General features: G+C 37.5%; 1 protein-coding gene across 50 annotated transcripts in view; it reads left to right on the top strand.

Moving 5' to 3' along the window:
- Positions 1 to 22,329, top strand: part of LOC122551665 (mucin-13-like) — a 93,116-nt gene that overhangs the window by 6,383 nt on the left and 64,404 nt on the right. For 6 of the 50 annotated variants that reach the window (XM_087989133.1, XM_087989120.1, XM_087989144.1 and 3 more), the window contains exons 2-13: positions 3,213 to 3,236; positions 6,505 to 6,528; positions 8,009 to 8,032; positions 9,833 to 9,856; positions 11,336 to 11,359; positions 12,826 to 12,849; positions 14,315 to 14,338; positions 15,822 to 15,845; positions 17,311 to 17,334; positions 18,820 to 18,843; positions 20,310 to 20,333; positions 21,812 to 21,835. In XM_087989133.1, the coding sequence (XP_087845259.1) occupies positions 3,213 to 3,236; positions 6,505 to 6,528; positions 8,009 to 8,032; positions 9,833 to 9,856; positions 11,336 to 11,359; positions 12,826 to 12,849; positions 14,315 to 14,338; positions 15,822 to 15,845; positions 17,311 to 17,334; positions 18,820 to 18,843; positions 20,310 to 20,333; positions 21,812 to 21,835 (288 nt within the window). The remainder of the gene's footprint in view (positions 1 to 3,212; positions 3,237 to 6,504; positions 6,529 to 8,008; positions 8,033 to 9,832; positions 9,857 to 11,335; positions 11,360 to 12,825; positions 12,850 to 14,314; positions 14,339 to 15,821; positions 15,846 to 17,310; positions 17,335 to 18,819; positions 18,844 to 20,309; positions 20,334 to 21,811; positions 21,836 to 22,329) is intronic. The other 44 variants (XM_087989156.1, XM_087989162.1, XM_087989165.1 and 41 more) reach the window with 32 other exon arrangements.

The following is a 22,329-nucleotide window of genomic DNA, read 5'->3' as shown; positions in this document are numbered from 1 at the left end:
TTGACTTTAGCCACAGGCGACTGTATGTGTGGAGTTCACACATTCTCACCGTGTCTGTGTGGGTTTCCTCCCACAGTCCAAAAATGTGCAGGCTAGGTAGAGAGGTCATGGGAAATCCAAGATTACAGGAACGGGGTGGGATGGTCTTCAGAGGGTCGGTATGGACTATATGGCCTGCTTCCACACTGTAGGGGTTCTATTTAGGGTCGGCATTGTGGCACAGTGATTATTACTGCTGCCTCACAGCACCAGGGATCCAAGTTTTATTCCAGCCTCGGGTGGCTGTCTTTGTGGAGTTTGCACATTCTCCCCTTTTCTGCGTAGGTTTCCTTCAGGTGCTCCGGTTTCTTCCTACATTTCAAAGATGTGCAGGTCAAGTGAATTGGCCATGTTAAATCACCCATAGTGTTAGGTGCATTAGTCAGAGGGAAATGAGTCTGGATAGGTTACTCTTCAGAGGGTCTGTATGGACTTGTTGGGCCAAAGTGTCTGTAGGGAATTTAATCTAATCTACTGTACGTTAAACGTCACCTGTATCAGAGACAGAGTTGAAGGGCCTGGCCTAGTGCTAAAACACCCCAGAAGGCATTACAAAAAATGAGAACTGACTTATGACCTCAGATTCAGAGGTAGAGGAATATAGTGATTACAACAAGGTCAGCAAGATGGACGTCATAGATTATGGGTTCACTGATTGGAGCTGTTAATCTTGTCCAATCAGGGAGCCCTACTGACAGATGAAAAAAGGGAGTGTCAGAGATTCTGTTCAATCTGAGAGCTGTCTCTGAGGGAGCTGGATTGATGTCAAGCTTTCTCTGTACCTAAATAAAGGATGACGTGGTGACGGCCTCTGGGGAGTTATTTCAGTCATCTCATAAACCAAGAGGTGTCAGCACTGATCAATGAAGACATTGTTGCATTGAAAGAACAGAGAGCTACCATCAGGGATAAAGGACAAAATCCAGCCTGGAACAGTGAATCAGTAAAACTATAGCCACGCATTGGAGTCCTGACCCAACTCTCCAAACATAGTACCATAATCAACCAGTAGATAGAAGCCAGTTTTATGAAGAGTGCAAGGAGGAGTGCCAGGTGGAACAAAAAGGGACAGTGAGAAGGAGGAAGAAACAAGCTATCCGAGATTGGAAACAATGACAATGGAAGGAGCTTTAATAAATTTCAATTGAGTTAGAAAAGGACCAACATGTGGAATATGCAGCAAGTGATTAGGATCTGAATACACCATCTGAGAGGATAGTGGAGGGAGATTAATGAAGAGCTTTCAGAGCAGAATGGGGAAGCACCCAAATAGGAAAAATCTAAGTGCTATGTAGAAATGCTGGAGCAATGGCAGAAAATAAATTTCTCTTGGAGAACAGTCAGCACACTTACAATGAGCTGAATGTCAATCTTCTGCACTGTTGATATCAAATTCCAAATGCAGAACAGTTTCAGATTAACAAATTAAAACATTTCTCTTCTAGGCAAAACTCCAACAAGTCAGGGTGGGTGGCACGGTGGCTCAGTGGTTGGCACTGCTGCCTCACAGCATCAGGGACCTGGATTTCATTCCAGGCAACTGTCAGTGTGAAGTTTGCACACCCTTCCCATGTCTGCGTGGGTTTCCTCCCACAGTCCAAAGATGTACAGGTTAGGTGAATTGGCCAAGCTAAATTGCCCATGATGTTCAGGGGTGTGTAGATTGGGTGCATTAGTCAGGGGTAAGTGGAGGGCAATGGGTCTGGGTGGGTTACTCTTTAGAGGGTTGCTGTGGACTTGTTAGGCTGTAGGGATTCTAAGTCCTTCAGGTAAAATCTATACACTATATTTTGATTGAAATATCAGCCTCAGAAATCATGGTTGAAAATCCAAAGAATGAGATTGAATGAATTTCTCATGTTAGAAGTTGGTTTCATTTGCCTTCAAAGAGCTACCATCAAGATTAGAGATGCAAGGATGTCAAATGTGATTGGAAGGGGTCTATTTCCTGATAAAAAATTGACAGCATTATGTAAACTGTGCAATCACATTCATTTCAGATTCTGAAAATTGTGTCCTTTTAATTTGTACATGTTTTGCTCCTTGTCCAATGAAAACTTCCAGGAAAAAATATAGCAGCCATTCGAGAGATGTGCTAATTGTGTATTGATTGAAAAAAGTAGTCAGCATTACATAGGAAATCACTTGTTCACCAAGAAACAGTGACAATTGCATTTTTGTGATGCAATAGTTGTTACCCCAACTTTGTGATGGAGGATCTTATGTTACTTGATTTCCGAAATCTAACAATCATAGTGTCAAAGAATTAAGCAACAATAGCTGGATGAAAACATGAATATGACCAAAAACTAGTGAGGATTAGGTGATTACTAAACAGGAGGAAACAATACAGAAATGGTAAGCAAACAAAAAGTCAGTTGGAGTGTCAAAACTGATTAGTGAAGATACTGTTATATGGAAAGAACAAAGTGCTACCATGAGGGTCAAAGGACAGAATCCAACCTGGAGAGGTGAAACAATAACACTATGAACATGCACTGGCCCTCTGACCCATACCTCTGACTATACTAACTTCACCCACCAGAGGAAGGAAAATACTTTCATGAAGAGCAGAGGAAGGCATGCCAGGTGAAACAACAAGGAATTTCTGGAGTGCAGATCAGAAGAAATTTGTTAGGTGGTATAGAAATGGCTTTAACAACAGGTCTACATATGTTTTAGGGAGCATGAGAAGGAGAGAGAAATGAGTTAACAGAGTTTGGAAAAAAATGACCATGGTAGGGTTCTTGATCAATTTCAATTGACTTGGAAAAGAACCAGAATGTGGAATATGCAGCAAGTGATTAGGATCCGAAAACACCATCTGAGCGGATGGTGCAGGGAGATTCATGATTGGCTTTCAGAGTGGAATGGAGAATCACACAAAGAGAAAAAATATCTACGGGCTTTTCAGAAATGCTGGGGGAATGGCACAAAATAAATTGCTCTCAAAGAGAGTCAGCACACACAGAATGGGCTGAATTCTGTAGTGTCGACATCACAAAACACTCATGTGCCACCATATATGATACAGGAAAGTATAGTGTGTCAATGAAATGGATTATACCGTGAATAAGGAAAATCATCAAAGATGCGAACGAACATTTCTTCTACAAATTAATTTCAAATGTAGAATTTTTTCAGATTAACAATTTAAATCATTTCTCTTTCAGGTCCACCTACAACAGAATCTACAGGTACAATCTATAAACTATATTTTGATTGAAATGACAGGCTTAGAACTGATGTTTGAAAACCCAAAGAATGAGATTGAATGAACTTCTCACATTAGACGATGTTTTCATTTCCTTGCAAAGAAACATCATGAGGATTAGAAATGCAAGGATATCAAATATGATTGGGAGGAGTTTATTTTCTGATAAATTATTGATAGCAAAAAATACATTTATTTCAGATTCTGAAAAGCGCGTTCTCTTAATTTGTACATATTATTGTTACTCATCGATAGAAAACTCCCAGGAAATAAAAATTCTAATCCGGCTATTCGAGAATAATACTAATTGTGTATAAATTGAATGATCATAGTTAGCATGTCATTGCAATTCACTTTTTTTCATATATACAGTGGCAACAGCATCTCTGTGGTGCAGTGGTTGTGTCCCTGCCTCTGTGTTCAAAGTTCATCAGTATATTTTTATGTAACTTCATTGCTAAAATCTAACATTGACAGAGTAAAACAATTAAACACCAATATCTGGATAGAAACATGAATGTATCTGAAAACTAGTGAAGGTTAAATGTTGAGTGGTCTTGGGGAAATAGTAGACAAATTTTAAGGAAACAGAAAGTCAAATGGGGTGTCAGCACTGATAAGTGGAGACATTGTTGCATTCAAAGAAGAGGGAGCCACTGTCAGGGAAGAAGACAGAATCCTATCTGGAGTGGTGAAACAGTAAAGCTAGACCTAGGCCCTATATCACCTAATATGGTTTTATCACCTACCAGGGGATGGAAACTGTTTTGTTGCACAGTTCAGGAAGACATGCTAAATGCAGCTTCAAGGTGTTCCTGCAGGCAATGCCAAAAAAAAACAGTTTAGTGCATTAAAAGGAGGCTTAGTAACCAGTCTACGATGCATCCATTTTAGGGAGCCTGAAAAGAAAGGAGAATGAAATAGTTTGAGAGTGTGGAACAATGTCATTGGAAGGGTCTTTAATAAATTTTAAATGGTTTGGAACGGAACCAAAATGTGGAATATGCAGCAAGTGATTAGGAACCGAATAAACCATCTAAGAGGGTGGTGGAGCAAGATAAATGAAGGGCTTTCAGAGTGGAATGGGGAAGCACACAAACAGAAAAGAAATCTATGGGCATTTCAGAATGCTGGGGATGTGGCAGAAAATAAATTGCTCTCAAAGTGAGTCAGCACACACAGAATGGGCTGAATGTCAATCTTATGTACTGTCGATATCATGAAATGCTCATGTGCCACCGTACATAATACAGGAAATTACTGTGTATGAATAAAATGGATTATACTGGTAAAAATGAACATCATCAATGATGAGAAAGAACATTTCTTTGAGAAATAGAAATTCTAATCTGGCCATTCAAGAAATATATAGTGGCAATTGCATTTTTGTGGTGCAATGTTTGTGACCCTACTCTGTGATAGATGTACATCAGTACATTCTTATGTAACATGATTTCAAAAATCTAACAATGACAGAGTAAAAGAATTAAGCACCAATAGCCAGATGGGAACATGAATGTGTCTGAAAACGTGGGAAGGTGAAATCGTTGAGGAGGTCAGCATCCGAGCAACAGGAAAATTGATGTTTCGGGCAGGAGGCCTTCATCAGGAATGATCTTGGGGAAATAGTAGACAAATGCTAAGGAAACATAAAGTCAGATGGGGGTCATCACTGATTAGTGAAGACAGTGTTGCAAACAATGCAATCACATTCACTTCATATTCTGAAAAGTGGGTTTGTTTAGTTTGTACATTTTATCATTACTCATTCAAAGAAAATTCCAAGGGAAAAAAGAAACTCTAATCTGATTGGGAGGAGTTTATTTTCTGATAAATTATTGATAGCATTATGCAAACACAGCAATCACATTCATTTCAGATTCTGAAAAGGGGTTCATTAAGTTTGTACATTTTATCGTAACTCATTCAAAGAAAATTCCCAGGGAGAAATAAAATTCTAATCTGGCCATTCAAGTAAAATACTAATTGGTTTTAAATTGAATGATCATAGTTAGAATTTCAGGGCTATTCACTTTGTCTCCAATATACAGTGGCAATTGCATTTTACTGGTGCAGTGTTTGTGGCGCTACTCTGTGATAGATGTTCATCAGTACATTGTTATGCAACATGTTCTCTAAAATCTAACGACGAAATTCTAATATGTCTATTCGAAAAAAATATTCAGTGGAAATTGCAATTTTGTGGTGCAGTGTTTGTGACCCTACCTCTGTGTTAGATGTTCATCAATACATTCTTATGCAACTTGATTTCTAAAATCTAACAACGACAGAGTAAAAGAATTAAGCACCAATAGCCAGATGGGAACGTGATTGTGTCTGAAAACTTGGGAAGATTAAATGGTTGAAGTGGTCAGCAGCATCTGAGGAACAGCAAAAACAACATTGAGAGCCGGAGCCCTTAATCAGGTCTTGGGGAAATAGTAGACAAATGCTAAGGAAACACAAAGTTGAATGGGGGTGAAGACATTGTTGCATTGTAAGAAGTGGGAAGCAGGACAAAATCCAGTCTGGAGCGGTGAATGAATAAAACTCTGAACATGCACTATATCCATATCACCTAACATGGTTTTATCAACAATCTGGGGATGGAAACTGTTTTGTTGCAGAGTGTGGGAAGACATGCTAAGTGCAGCATCAAGGTGTTCCTGCAGACAATGACAAATAAAAAATCAGTTTAGTGTGTTAAAAGGAGGCTTTAACAACGGGTCTATCATGCATCTGCTTTAGGGAGGCAGAGAGGAAAGGAGAATGAAACTGTGTGAGAGGTGGATCAAGGTCAATTCAATAATAAAGGACTTAAATAAATTTTAAATGACTTGGAAAAGAAACGCAACGTGGAATATGCAGCAAGTGATTCAGAACCGAATAGACCATCTGAGAGGACATTGGAGCGAGTGTCATGAAGGGCTTTCAGAGTGGAATGGGGAGCACACAATTAGATGAAACCCAATGGGCAATGTAGAAAGACAGGAGTAATGCCAGAAAATAAATTTGCTCTCAAAACGAATCAGCACAAATAGAAAGGGCTGAATGTCAATCTTCTTAACGTTTGACATCATGAAACGCTCATGTCCCACTGTACATAATCTAGGAAACTATTATGTATCAATGAAATGGATTATACTGATAAAAATGAACATGTTCAAAAACTGGAAAGATCATTTCTTTGAGAAATTAATTTCAAGCGTAGAATTTTTTCACATTAACAATATAAATCATTTCTCTTTCAGTCGCAACTACAACAGACTCTACAGGTACAATCTTTATATTTTATGTTGATTGAAATGCCAGCCTCAGAACTGATGTTTGAAAACCCAAAGAATGGGACTGAATGAACTTCTCGTGCTAGAAGATGCTGTCAATTCCACTCAAAGAACAATCATCAGGATTAGAAATGCAAGGATGTCAAACATGATTTGGAGGAGTTTATTTTCTGATTAATTATTGATAGCATGATGCAAACATTGCAATCACATTCATTTCAGATTCTGAAAAGCAGGTTTGTTTAGTTTGTACATTTTATTATTACTCATTGAAAGAAAATTCCCAGGGATAAAAAAATTCTAATCTGACTATTCAAGAAAAATACTAATTGTGTTTAAATTGAATGATCATAGTTAGAATTTCATGGCTATTCACTTTTTCTCCAATATACAGCGGCAATTGCATTTTTGTGGTGCAGTGTTTGATAGAGGTTCATCAGTACATTCTTATGTAACATGATTTCTAAAATCTAACAACGACCACAAAAAAACAATTAAGCCCCAATAGCCAGATGGGAACATGAAGGTATCTGAAAAGATTAAATGGTTGAGGAGGTCAGCACCTGAGGAACAGGAAAATTGATGTTTCGGGCAGGGGGCCTTCATCAGGAATGATCTTGGGGAAATAGTAGACAAATGCTAAGGAAACATAAATTCAGATGGGGGTCATCACTGATTAGTGAAGACATTGTTGCATTGCAAGATGTGGGAGCTATTGTCAAGGAAGAAGGTCAGAATCCATTCTGGAGTGGTGGATGGATAAAACTCTGAACATGCACTAGATCCATGACCTGTATCACCTGATATGGTTTTATCACCAACCAGGGGATGGAAAATGTTTTGTTGCAGAGTGTGGGAAGACATGCTAAGTGCAGCATCAAAGTGTTCCTGCAGGCAATGCTCAATAAAAAATTAGTTTAGTGCGTTAAAAGGAGGATGTAACATGTAACAGGTCTACCATGCTTCCACATGAGGGAGCTGAGAGGAAAGGAGAATGAGACTGTCTGTGAGGTGGAACAATGTCAATGGAAAGGTCATTAATAAATTTTAAATGACTTGGAAAAGAACCAGAATGTGCAATATGCAGCAAGGGATGAGGATCCAAATAAACCATCTGAGAGGATAGTGCAGGGAGAGTCATGAAGGGTTTTCAGAATGAAACGGGGAAGCAGACAAATAGAAGAAAAGCAATGGGCTATGTAGAAAGACCGGAGTAATAGCAGAAAATAAATTGCTCTCAAAAAGAGTCAGCACAAAGAGACAGGGCTGAATGTCAATCTTCTGTACTTTTGACATCATGAAACGCTCATGTGCCACCGTACATAACACAGGAAATTACTGTGTATGAATAAAATGGATTATACTGGTAAAAATGAACATCATCAATGATGAGAAAAAAACATTTCTTTGAGAAATTAATTTCAAATGTAGAATTTTCTCACATTAACAATATAAATCAATTTTCTTTCAGTCACAACTACAACAGGCTCAACAGGTACAATCTTTATATTATATTTTGATTAAAATGCCAGCCTCAGAACTGATATTTGAAAACCCAGAGAATGGGATTGACTGAAGCTCTCACATTAGAAAATGCTGTTAATTGCATTCAAAGAACTATCATCAAGATTAGAAATGCAAGGATGATAAACATGATTGGGAGGAGTTTATTTTTCTGATAAATTATTGATAGCATGATGCAAACAGTGCAATCACATTCATTTCAGATTGTGAAAAGTGAGTTCTTTTAGTTTGTACATTTTGTTGTTACTGATTCAAAGAAAATTGTCAGGGAAAAAGAAATTCTAATCTGGCCATTCAAGAAAAATACTAATTGTATTTAAATTGAATGATCATAGTTAGAATTTCATGGCTATTCACCTTTTCTCCAATATATAGTGGCAAATGCATTTTAGTGGTGCAGCGTTTGTGACCCTACTCTGTGTTAGATGTTCATCAGTACATTCTTATGTAACTTGATTTCTAAAATCTAACAATGACAGAGTAAAAGAATTAAGCACCAATAGCCAGATGGGAAGGTGATTGTGTCTGAAAACCTGAGAAGGTTAAATGGTTGAAGTGGTCAGCAGCATCCGAGGAGCAGGAAAATCAACGTTTAGGACAGGAGCCCTTCATCAGCAATGATCTTGGAGAAATAGTAGAGAAATGCTAAGGAAACACAAAGTCAGATGTGGGTGAAGACACTGTTGCATTGTAAGAAGTGGGAAGCAGGACAAAATCCAGTCTGGAGCAGTGAATGAATAAAACTCTGAACATGCACTTTATCCATGACCTATATCACATAACATGGTTTTATCACCAATCAGGGGATGGAAACTGCTTTAGATTTTTTTTTTTTTAGATTAGATTACACTGTGGAAACAGGCCTTTCGGCCCAACAAGTCCACACCGACCCGCCGAAGCGAAACCCACCCATACCCCTACATTTACCCCTTACCTAACACTACGGGCAATTTAGTATGGCCAATTCACCTAACCTGCACTACTTTGGACTGTGGGAGGAAACCGGAGCACTCGGAGGAAACCCACGCAGACACGGGGAGAACGTGCAAACTCCACGCAGTCAGTCGCCTGAGTCGGGAATTGAACCCGGGTCTCTGGCGCTGCGAGTCAGCAGTGCTAACCACTGTGCCACCGTGCCACCATGCAGAGTGCATGAAGACATGCTAAGTGCAGCATCAAGGTGTTCATGCAGACAATGACAAATAAAAAATCAGTTTAGTGTGTTAAAAGGAGGCTTTAACAACGGGTCTATCATGCATCTGCTTTAGGGAGGCTGAGAGGAAAGGAGAATGAAACTGTGTGAGAGGTGGAACAAGGTCAATTCAATAATAAAGGGCTTTAATAAATTTTAAATGACTTGGAAAAGAAACGCAACGTGGAATATGCAGCAAGTGATTCGGAACTGAATAGACCATCTGAGGGGACATTGGAGCGAGTGTCATGAAGGGCTTTCAGAGTGGAATGGGGAGCACACAATTAGATGAAAACCAATGGGCGATGTAGAAAGACAGGAGTAATGCCAGAAATTAAATTTGCTCTCAAAACGAATCAGCACAAATAGAAAGGGCTGAATGTCAATCTTCTTTACGTTTGACATCATGAAACGCTCATGTCCCACTGTACATAATCTAGGAAACTATTATGTATCAATGAAATGGATTATACACATAAAAATTAACATGTTCAAAAACTGGAAAGATCATTTCTTTGAGAAATTAATTTCAAGCGTAGAATTTTTTCACATTAACAATATAAATCATTTCTCTTTCAGTCGCAACTACAACAGACTCTCCAGGTACAATCTTTATATTTCATGTTGATTGAAATGCCAGCCTCAGAACTGATGTTTGAAAACCCAAAGAGTGGAACTGAATGAACTTCTCGTGCTAGAAGATGCTGTCAATTCCACTCAAAGAACAATCATCAGGATTAGAAATGCAAGGATGTCAAACATGATTTGGAGGAGTTTATTTTCTGATTAATTATTGATAGCATGATGCAAACATTGCAATCACATTCATTTCAGATTCTGAAAAGCAGGTTTGTTTAGTTTGTACATTTTATTATTACTCATTGAAAGAAAATTCCCAGGGATAAAAAAATTCTAATCTGACTATTCAAGAAAAATACTAGTTGTGTTTAAATTGAATGATCATAGTTAGAATTTTATGGCTATTCACTTTTACTCCAATATACAGCGGCAATTGCCTTTTTGTGGTGCAGTGTTTGATAGAGGTTCATCAGTACATTCTTATGTAACATGATTTCTAAAATCTAACAACGACCACAAAAAACAATTAAGCCCCAATAGCCAGATGGGAACATGAAGGTATCTGAAAAGATTAAATGGTTGTGGAGGTCAGCACCTGAGGAACAGGAAAATTGATGTTTCGGGCAGGCGGCCTTCATCAGGAATGATCTTGGGGAAATAGTAGACAAATGCTAAGGAAACATAAATTCAGATGGGGCTCATCACTGATTAGTGAAGACATTGTTGCATTGCAAGATGTGGGAGCTATTGTCAGGGAAGAAGGTCAGAATCCATTCTGGAGTGGTGGATGGATAAAACTCTGAACATGCACTAGATCCATGACCTGTATCACCTGATATGGTTTTATCACCAACCAGGGGATGGAAAATGTTTTGTTGCAGAGTGTGGGAAGACATGCTAAGTGCAGCATCAAAGTGTTCCTGCAGGCAATGCTCAATAAAAAATTAGTTTAGTGCGTTAAAAGGAGGATGTAACATGTAACAGGTCTACCATGCTTCCACATGAGAGAGCTGAGAGGAAAGGAGAATGAGACTGTCTGTGAGGTGGAACAATGTCAATGGAAGGGTCATTAATAAATTTTAAATGACTTGGAAAAGAACCAGAATGTGCAATATGCAGCAAGGGATGAGGATCCAAATAAACCATCTGAGAGGATAGTGCAGGGAGATTCATGAAGAGTTTTCAGAATGGAACGGGGAAGCAGACAAATAGAAGAAAAGCAATGGGCTATGTAGAAAGACCGGAGTAATAGCAGAAAATAAATTGCTCTCAAAAAGAGTCAGCACAAAGAGACAGGGCTGAATGTCAATCTTCTGTAATTTTGACATCATGAAACGCTCATGTGCCACCGTACATAATACAGGAAATTACTGTGTATGAATAAAATGGATTATACTGGTAAAAATGAACATTATTAATGATGAGAAAAAAACACTTCTTTGAGAAATTAATTTCAAATGTAGAATTTTCTCACATTAACAATATAAATCAATTTTCTTTCAGAAACAACTACAACAGGCTCAACAGGTACAATCTTTATATTATATGTTGATTGAAATGCCAGCCTCAGAACTGATGTTTGAAAACCCAAAGAATGGGATTGACTGAAGCTCTCACATTAGAAAATGCTGTTAATTGCGTTCAAAGAACAATCATCAAGATTAGAAATGCAAGGATGACAAACATGATTGGGAGGAGTTTATTTTTCTGATAAATTATTGATAGCATGATGCAAACAGTGCAATCACATTCATTTCAGATTGTGAAAAGTGAGTTCTTTTAGTTTGTACATTTTGTTGTTACTGATTCAAAGAAAATTCCCAGGGAAAAAGAAATTCTGATCTGGCCATTTGTATTTGAATTGAATGATCATAGTTAGAATTTCATGGCTATTCACCTTTTCTCCAATATATAGTGGCAAATGCATTTTAGTGGTGCAGCGTTTGTGACCCTACTCTGTGTTAGATGTTCATCAGTACATTCTTATGTAACTTGATTTCTAAAATCTAACCACGACAGAGTAAAAGAATTAAGCACCAATAGCCAGATGGGAAGGTGATTGTGTCTGAAAACCTGAGAAGGTTAAATGGTTGAAGTGGTCAGCAGCATCCGAGGAGCAGGAAAATCATCGTTTAGGGCAGGAGCCCTTCATCAGCAATGATCTTGGGGAAAATAGTAGACAAATGCTAAGGAAACACAAAGTCAGATGGGGGTGAAGACATTGTTGCATTGTAAGAAGTGGGAAGCAGGACAAATTCCAGCCTGGCGCAGTGAATGAATAAAACTCTGAACATGCACTTTATCCATGACCGATATCACCTAACATGGTTTTATCACCAATCAGGAGATGGAAACTGTTTTGTTGCAGAGTGCAGGAAGCCATGCTAAGTGCAGCATCAAGGTGTTCCTGCAGACAATGACAAATAAAAAATCAGTTTAGTGTGTTAAAAGGAGGCTTTAACAACAGGTCTATCATGCATCTACTTTTGGGAGCCCGAGAGGAAAGCAGAATGAAACTGTCTGAGAGGTGGAACAAGGTCAATTCAAAAATAAAGGTCTTCAATAAATTTTAAATGACTTGGAAAAGAAACGCAACTTGGAATATGCAGCAAGTGATTCGGAACTGAATATACCATCTGAGGGGACCTTGGAGCGAGTGTCATGAAGGGCTTTCAGAGTGGAATGGGGAGCACACAATTAGATGAAAACCAATGGGCTATGTAGAAAGACTGGAGTAATGGCAGAAAATAAGTTTGTTCTCATAATCGAGTCTGCACAGAGAGAAAGGGCTGAATGTCAATCTTCTTTACGTTTGATATCATGAAACGCTCATGTCCCACTGTACATAATACAGGAAACTTTTATGTATCAATGAAATGGATTATACTGATAAAAATGAACATGTTCAAAAACTGGAAAGATCATTTCTTTGAGAAATTAATTTCAAACATAGAATTTTCTCACATTAACAATATAAATCATTTATCTTTCAGTCACAACTACAACAGGCTCCACAGGTACAATCTTTATATTATATGTTGATTGAAATGCCAGCCTCAGAGCTGATGTTTGAAAACCCAAAGAATGGGATTGACTGAAGCTCTCACATTAGAAAATGCTGTTAATTCCATTCAAAGAACAATCATCAGGATTAGAAATGCAAGGATGTTAAACATGATTGGGAGGAGTTTATTTTTCTCATAAATTATTGATAGCATGATGCAAACAGTGCAATCACATTCATTTCAGATTGCGAAAAGTGGGTTCTTTTAGTTTGTACATTTTGTTGTTACTGATTCAAAGAAAATTGCCAGGGAAAAAGAAATTCTAATCTGGCCATTCAAGAAAAATACTAATTGTATTTAAATTGAATGATCATAGTTAGAATTTCATGGCTATTCACCTTTTCTCCAATATATAGTAGCAAATGCATTTTAGTGGTGCAGTGTTTGATAGAGGTTCATCAGTACATTCTTATGTAACATGATTTCTAAAATCTAACAACGAGGAAGTAAAAGAGTTTTGCACCAATAGCCAGATGGGAAGGTGATTGTGTCTGAAAACCTGAGAAGGTTAAATGGTTGAAGTGGTCAGCAGCAACCGAGGAGCAGGAAAATCAACTTTTAGGACAGGAGCCCTTCATCAGGAATGTTCTTGGAGAAATAGTAGAGAAATGCTAAGGAAACACAAAGTCAGATGGGGATGAAGACATTGTTGCCTTGTAAGAAGTGGGAAGCAGGACAAATTCCAGTCTGGAGCAGTGAATGAATAAAACTCTGAACATGCACTATATCCATGACCTATATCACGTTACATGGTTTTATCACCAATCAGGAGATGGAAACTGTTTTGTTGCAGAGTGTAGGAAAACATGCTAAGTGCAGCATCAAGGTGTTCCTGCAGACAATGACAAATAAAAAATCAGTTTAGTGTGTTAAAAGGAGGCTTTAACAACGGGTCTATCATGCATCTGCTTTAGGGAGGCAGAGAGGAAAGGAGAATGAAACTGTGTGAGAGGTGGAACAAGGTTAATTCAATAATAAAGGGCTTTAATAAATTTTCAATGACTTGGAAAAGAAGCACAAAATGGAATATGCAGCAAGAGATTCAGAACCGAATAGACCATCTGAGAGGACATGGGAGCGAGTGTCATGAAGGGCTTTCAGAGTGGAATGGGGAGCACAGAATTAGACGAAAACCAATGGGCTATGTAGGAAGATTGGAGTAATGGCAGAAAATAAATTGCTCTCAAAACGAATCAGCACAAATAGAAAGGGCTGAATGTCAATCTTCTTAACGTTTGACATCATGAAATGCTCATGTCCCACTGTACATAATCTAGGAAACTATTATGTATCAATGAAATGGATTATACTGATAAAAATGAACATGTTCAAAAACTGGAAAGATCATTTCTTTGAGAAATTAATTTCAAGCATAGAATATTTTTCACATTAACAATATAAATCAATTCTCTTTCAGTCGCAAGTACAACAGACTCTACAGGTACAATCTTTATATTATATGTTGATTGAAATGCCAGCCTCAGAACTGATGTTTGAAAACCCAAAGAATGGGACTGAATGAACTTCTCGTGCTAGAAGATGCTGTCAATTCCACTCAAAGAACAATCATCAGGATTAGAAATGCAAGGATGTCAAACATGATTTGGAGGAGTTTATTTTCTGATTAATTATTGATAGCATGATGCAAACAGAGCAATCACATTCATTTCAGATTCTGAAAAGCAGGTTTGTTTAGTTTGTACATTTGATCATTACTCATTGAAAGAAAATTGCCAGGGATAAAACAATTCTAATCAGGCTATTCAAGAAAAATACTAATTGTGTTTAAATTGAATGATCATAGTTAGAATTTCATGGCTATTCACTTTTTCTCCAATATACAGTGGCAATTGCATTTTTGTGGTGCAGTGTTTGATAGATGTTCATCAGTACATTCTTATGTAACTTGATTTCTAAAATCTAACAACGACCCAAAAACAAACAATTAAGCCCCAATAGCCAGATGGGAACATGAATGTGTCTGAAAACTTGGAAAGATTAAATGGTTGAGGAGGTCAGCACTGAGGAACAGGAAAATTGATGTTTCGGGCAGGCGGCCTTCATCAGGAATGATCTTGGGGAAATAGTAGACAAATGCTAAGGAAACATAAATTCAGATAGGGGTCATCACTGATTAGTGAAGACATTGTTGCATTGCAAGAAGTGGGAGCTATTGTCAGGGAAGAAGGTCAGTATCCATTCCGGAGTGGTGGATGGATAAAACTCTGAACATGCACTAGATCCATGATCTGTATCACCTGATATGGTTTTATCACCAACCAGGGGATGGAAAATGTTTTGTTGCAGAGTGTTGAAAGACATGCTAAGTGCAGCATCAAAGTGATCCTGCAGACAATGCTCAATAAAAAATTAGTTTAGTGCGTTAAAAGGAAGATGTAACATGTAACAGGTCTACCATGCTTCCACATGAGAGAGCTGAGAGGAAAGGAGAATGAGACTGTCTGTGAGGTGGAACAATGTCAATGGAAGGGTCATTAATAAATTTTAAATGACTTGGAAAAGAACCAGAATATGCAATATGCAGCAAGGGATGAGGATCACAATAAACCATCTGAGAGGATAGTGCAGGGAGATTCATGAAGGGCTTTCAGAATGGAACGGGGAAGCAGACAAATAGAAGAAAAGCAATGGGCTATGTTGAAAGACCGGAGTAATAGCAGAAAATAAATTGCTCTCAAAAAGAGTCAGCACAAAGAGGCTGAATGTCAATCTTCTGTACTTTTGACATCATGAAACGCTCATGTGCCACCGTACATAACACAGGAAATTACTGTGTATGAATAAAATGGATTATACTGGTAAAAATGAACATCATCAATGATGAGAAAAAAACATTTCTTTGAGAAATTAATTTCAAATGTAGAATTTTCTCACATTAACAATATAAATCAATTTTCTTTCAGAAACAACTACAACAGGCTCAACAGGTACAATCTTTATATTATATGTTGATTGAAATGCCAGCCTCAGAACTGATATTTGAAAACCCAAAGAATGGGATTGTCTGAAGCTCTCACATTAGAAAAAGCTGTCAATTCCTTTCAAAGAACTATCATCAAGAATAAAAATGTAAGGATGTTAAACATGATTGGGAGGAGTTTATTTTTCTGATAAATTGTTGATAGCATGATGCAAACAGTGCAATCACATTCATTTCAGATTGTGAAAAGTGGGTTCTTTTAGTTTGTACATTTTGTTGTTACTGATTCAAAGAAAATTCCCAGGGAAAAAGAAATTCTGATCTGGCCATTTGTATTTAAATTGAATGATCATAGTTAGAATTTCATGGCTATTCACCTTTTCTCCAATATATAGTGGCAAATGCATTTTAGTGGTGCAGCGTTTGTGACCCTACTCTGTGTTAGATGTTCATCAGTACATTCTTATGTAACTTGATTTCTAAAATCTAACAACGACAGAGTAAAAGGATTTTGCATCAATAGCCAGATGGGAACGTGTTTGTGTCTGAAAACCTGAGAAGGTTAAATGGTTGAAGTGGTCAGCAGCATCCGAGGAGCAGGAAAATCAACGTTTAGGACAGGAGCCCTACATCAGCAATGATCTTGGGAAAATAGTAGACAAATGCTCAGGAAACACAAAGTCAGATGGGGGTAAAGACATTGTTGCATTGTAAGAAGTGGGAAGCAGGACAAATTCCAGTCTGGAGCAGTGAATGAATAAAACTCTGAACATGCACTATATCCAAAACCTATATCACATAACATGGTTTTATCACCAATCAGGGGATGGAAACTGTTTTGTTGCAGAGTGCATGAAGACATGCTAAGTGCAGCATCAAGGCGTTCCTGCAGACAATGACAAATAAAAAATCAGTTTAGTGTGTTAAAAGGAGGCTTTAACAACAGGTCTATCATGCATCTGCTTTAGGGAGGCAGAGAGGAAAGGAGAATGAAACTGTGTGAGAGGTGGATCAAGGTCAATTCAATAATAAAGGGCTTTAATAAATTTTCAATGACTTGGAAAAGAAACACAACGTGGAATATGCAACAAGTGATTCAGAACCGAATAGACCATCTGTGAGGACATGGGAGCGAGTGTCATGAAGGGCTTTCAGAGTGGAACGGGGAGCACACAATTAGACGAAAACCAATGGGCTATGTAGAAAGACTGGAGTAATGCCAGAAAATAAGTTTGCTCTCAAAACGAATCAGCACAAATAGAAAGGGCTGAATGTCAATCTTCTTTACGTTTGACATCATGAAACGCTCATGTCCCACTGTACATAATCTAGGAAACTATTATGTATCAATGAAATGGATTATACTGATAAAAATGAACATGTTCAAAAACTGGAAAGATCATTTCTTTGAGAAATTAATTTCAAGCGTAGAATATTTTTCACATTAACAATATAAATCATTTCTCTTTCAGTCACAACTACAACAGGCTCAACAGGTACAATCTTTATATTATATGTTGATTGAAATGCCAGCCTCAGAACTGATGTTTGAAAACCCAAAGAATGGGACTGAATGAACTTCTCGTGCTAGAAGATGCTGTCAATTCCACTCAAAGAACAATCATCAGGATTAGAAATGCAAGGATGTCAAACATGATTTGGAGGAATTCATTTTGTGATAAATTATTGAGAGCATGATGCAAACAGTGCAATCACATTCATTTCAGATTCTGAAAAGCAGGTTTGTTTAGTTTGTACATTTTATCATTACTCATTGAAAGAAAATTGCCAGCGATAAAGAAATTCTAATCTGGCTATTCAAGAAAAATACTAATTGTGTTTAAATTGAATGATCATAGTTAGAATTTCATGGCTATTCACTTTTTCTCCAATATACAGCGGCAATTGCATTTTTGTGGTGCAGTGTTTGATAGAGGTTCATCAGTACATTCTTATGTAACATGATTTCTAAAATCTAACAACGACCACAAAAAACAATTAAGCCCCAATAGCCAGATGGGAACATGAAGGTATCTGAAAAGTTGGAAAGATTAAATGGTTGAGGAGGTCAGCACCTGAGGAACAGGAAAATTGATGTTTCGGGCAGGGGGCCTTCATCAGGAATGATCTTGGGGAAATAGTAGACAAATGCTAAGGAAACATAAAGTTAGATGGGGCTCATCACTGATTAGTGAAGACATTGTTGCATTGCAAGAAATGGGAGCTATTGTCAGGGAAGAAGGTCAGAATCCATTCTGGAGTGGTGGATGGATAAAAATCTGAACATGCACTAGATCCATGACCTGTATCACCTGATATGGTTTTATCACCAACCATGGAATGGAAAATGTTTTGTTGCAGAGTGTGGGAAGACATGCTAAGTGCAGCATCAAGGTGTTCCTGTAGACAATGCTAAAAAAAATTAGTTTAGTGCTTTAAAAGGAGGATGTAACATGTAACAGGTCTACCATGCTTCCACATGAGGGAGCTGAGAGGAAAGGAGAATGAGACTGTCTGTGAGGTGGAACAATGTCAATGGAAGGGTCATTAATAAATTTTAAATGACTTAGAAAAGAACCAGAATGTGCAATATGCAGCAAGGGATGAGGATCCAAATAAACCATCTGAGGGGATAGTGCAGGGAGATTCATGAAGGGTTTTCAGAATGGAACGGGGAAGCAGACAAATAGAAGAAAAGCAATGGGCTATGTAGAAAGACCGGAGTAATAGCAAAAAATAAATTGCTCTCAAAAACAGTCAGCACAAAGAGACAGGGCTGAATGTCAATCTTCTGTACTTTTGACATCATGAAATGCTCATGTGCCACCGTACATAATACAGGAAATTACTGTGTATGAATAAAATGGATTATACTGGTAAAAATGAACATTATCAATGATGAGAAAAAAACACTTCTTTGAGAAATTAATTTCAAATGTAGAATTTTCTCACATTAACAATATAAATCAATTTTCTTTCAGAAACAACTACAACAGGCTCAACAGGTACAATCTTTATATTATATGTTGATTGAAATGCCAGCCTCAGAGCTGATGTTTGAAAACCCAAAGAATGGGATTGACTGAAGCTCTCACATTAGAAAAAGCTGTCAATTCCTTTCAAAGAACTATCATCAAGATTAAAAATGTAAGGATGTTAAACATGATTGGGAGGAGTTTATTTTTCTGATAAATTGTTGATAGCATGATGCAAACAGTGCAATCACATTCATTTCAGATTGTGAAAAGTGGGTTCTTTTAGTTTGTACATTTTGTTGTTACTGATTCAAAGAAAATTCCCAGGGAAAAAGAAATTCTGATCTGGCCATTTGTATTTAAATTGAATGATCATAGTTAGAATTTCATGGCTATTCACCTTTTCTCCAATATATAGTGGCAAATGCATTTTAGTGGTGCAGCGTTTGTGACCCTACTCTGAGTTAGATGTTCATCAGTACATTCTTATGTAACTTGATTTCTAAAATCTAACCACAACAGAGTAAAAGAATTAAACACCAATAGCCAGATGGGAAGGTGATTGTGTCTGAAAACCTGAGAAGGTTAAATGGTTGAAGTGGTCAGCAGCATCTGAGGAGCAGGAAAATCAACGTTTAGGGCATTAGCCCTTCATCAGCAATGATCTTGGAGAAAATAGTAGACAAATGCTAAGGAAACACAAAGTCAGATGGGGGTGAAGACATTGTTGCATTGTAAGAAGTGGGAAGCAGGACAAATTCCAGCCTGGCGCAGTGAATGAATAAAACTCTGAACATGCACTATATCCATGACCTATATCATGTTACATGGTTTTATCACCAATCAGGGGATGAAAACTGTTTTGTTGCAGAGTGCAGGAAGACATGCTAAGTGCAGCATCAAGGTGTTCCTGCAGACAATGATAAATAAAAAATCAGTTTAGTGTGTTAAAAGGAGGCTTTAACAACAGGTCTATCATGCATCTACTTTTGGGAGCCCGAGAGGAAAGGACAATGAAACTGTCTGAGATGTGGAACAAGGTCAATTCAATAATAAATGTCTTCAATAAACTTTAAATGACTTGGAAAAGAAACGCAACGTGGAATATGCAGCAAGTGATTCAGAACTGAATAAACCATCTGAGACGACATTGGAGCGAGTGTCATGAAGGGCTTTCAGAGTGGAATGGGGAGTACACAATTAGATGAAAACCAATGGGCTATGTAGAAAGACTGGAGTAATGGCAGAAAATAAGTTTGTTCTCATAATCGAGTCTGCACATCGAGAAAGGGCTGAATGTCAATCTTCTTTACGTTTGATATCATGAAACGCTCATGTCCCACTGTACATAATCTAGGAAACTATTATGTATCAATGAAATGGATTATACTGATAAAAATGAACATGTTCAAAAACTGGAAAGATCATTTCTTTGAGAAATTAATTTCAAACATAGAATTTTCTCACATTAACAATATAAATCATTTCTCTTTCAGAAACAACTACAACAGGCTCTACAGGTACAATCTTTTTATTACATGTTGATTGAAATGCCAGCCTCAGAGCTGATGTTTGAAAACCCAAAGAATGGGATTGACTGAAGCTCTCACATTAGAAAATGCTGTTAATTCCATTCAAAGAACAATCATCAGGATTAGAAATGCAAGGATGTTAAACATGATTGGGAGGAGTTTATTTTTCTCATAAATTATTGATAGCATGACGCAAACAGTGCAATCACATTCATTTCAGATTGTGAAAAGTGGGTTCTTTTAGTTTGTACATTTTGTTGTTACTCATTCAAAGAATATTCACAGGGAAAAAGAAATTCTAATCTGGCCATTCAAGAAAAATACAAATTGTATTTAAATTGAATGATCATAGTTAGAATTTCATGGCTATTCACCTTTTCTCCAATATACAGTGGCAAATGCATTTTAGTGGTGCAGTGTTTGTGACCCTATTCTTGTTAGATGTTCATCAGTACATTCTTATGTAACTTGATTTCTAAAATCTAACAACGACGAAGTAAAAGAATTTTGCACCAATAGCCAGATGGGAACGTGATTGTGTCTGAAAACCTGAGAAGGTTAAATGGTTGAAGTGGTCAGCAGCATCCGAGGAGCAGGATAATCAATGTTTAGGACAGGAGCCCTTCATCAGCAATGATCTTGGGAAAATAGGAGACAAATGCTAAGGAAACACAAAGTCAGATGGGGCTGAAGACATTGTTGCATTGTAAGAAGTGGGAAGAAGGACAAATTCCAGTCTGGAGCAGTGAATGAATAAAACTCTGAACATGCACTATATCCATGACCTATATCACGTTACATGGTTTTATCACCAATCAGGAGATGGAAACTGTTTTGTTGCAGAGTGTAGGAAAACATGCTAAGTGCAGCATCAAGGTGTTCATGCAGACAATGACAAATAAAAAGTCAGTTTAGTGTGTTAAAAGGAGGCTTTAACAACGGGTCTATCATGCATCTGCTTTAGGGAGGCAGAGAGGAAAGGAGAATGAAACTGTCTGAGAGGTGGAACAAGGTTAATTCAATAATAAAGGGCTTTAATAAATTTTCAATGACTTGGAAAAGAAACACAACGTGGAATATGCAGCAAGTGATTCAGAACCGAATAGACCATCTGAGAGGACATGGGAGCGAGTGTCATGAAGGTCTTTCAGAGTGGAATGGGGAGCACACAATTAGACGAAAACCAATGGGCTATGTAGGAAGATTGGAGTAATGGCAGAAAATAAATTGCTCTCAAAACGAATCAGCACAAATAGAAAGGGCTGAATGTCAATCTTCTTTATGTTTGACATCATGAAACGCTCATGTCCCACTGTACATAATCTAGGAAACTATTATGTATCAATGAAATGGATTATACTGATAAAAATGAACATGTTCAAAAACTGGAAAGATCATTTCTTTGAGAAATTAATTTCAAGTGTAGAATTTTTTCACATTAACAATATAAATCATTTCTCTTTCAGTTGCAACTACAACAGACTCTACAGGTAAAATCTTTATATTATATGTTGATTGAAATGCCAGCCTCAGAACTGATGTTTGAAAACCCAAAGAATGGGACTGAATGAACTTCTCGTGCTAGAAGATGCTGTCAATTTCACTCAAAGAACAATCATCAGGATTAGAAATGCAAGGATGTCAAACATGATTTGGAGGAGTTTATTTTGTGATAAATTATTGATAGCATGATGCAAACAGAGCAATCACATTCATTTCAGATTCTGAAAAGCGGCTTTGTTTAGTTTGTACATTTTATCATTACTCATTGAAAGAAAATTGCCAGGGATAAAAAAATTCTAATCTGGCTATTCAAGAAAAATACTAATTGTGATTAAATTGAATGATCATAGTTAGAATTTCATGGCTATTCACTTTTTCTCCAATATACAGCGGCAATTGCATTTTTGTGGTGCAGTGTTTGATAGAGGTTCATCAGTACATTCTTATGTAACATGATTTCTAAAATCTAACAATGACCCAA

This window comes from Chiloscyllium plagiosum, unplaced genomic scaffold, assembly GCF_037043375.1.
Source record: "Chiloscyllium plagiosum isolate Xiang-an unplaced genomic scaffold, Cpla_swu_hap1 HiC_scaffold_7, whole genome shotgun sequence".
Classification (NCBI taxonomy): Eukaryota; Metazoa; Chordata; class Chondrichthyes; order Orectolobiformes; family Hemiscylliidae; genus Chiloscyllium; species Chiloscyllium plagiosum.
The sequence above is the reverse complement of the archived record's forward strand: the minus strand, read 5'-3'. Positions and strand labels throughout refer to the sequence as shown.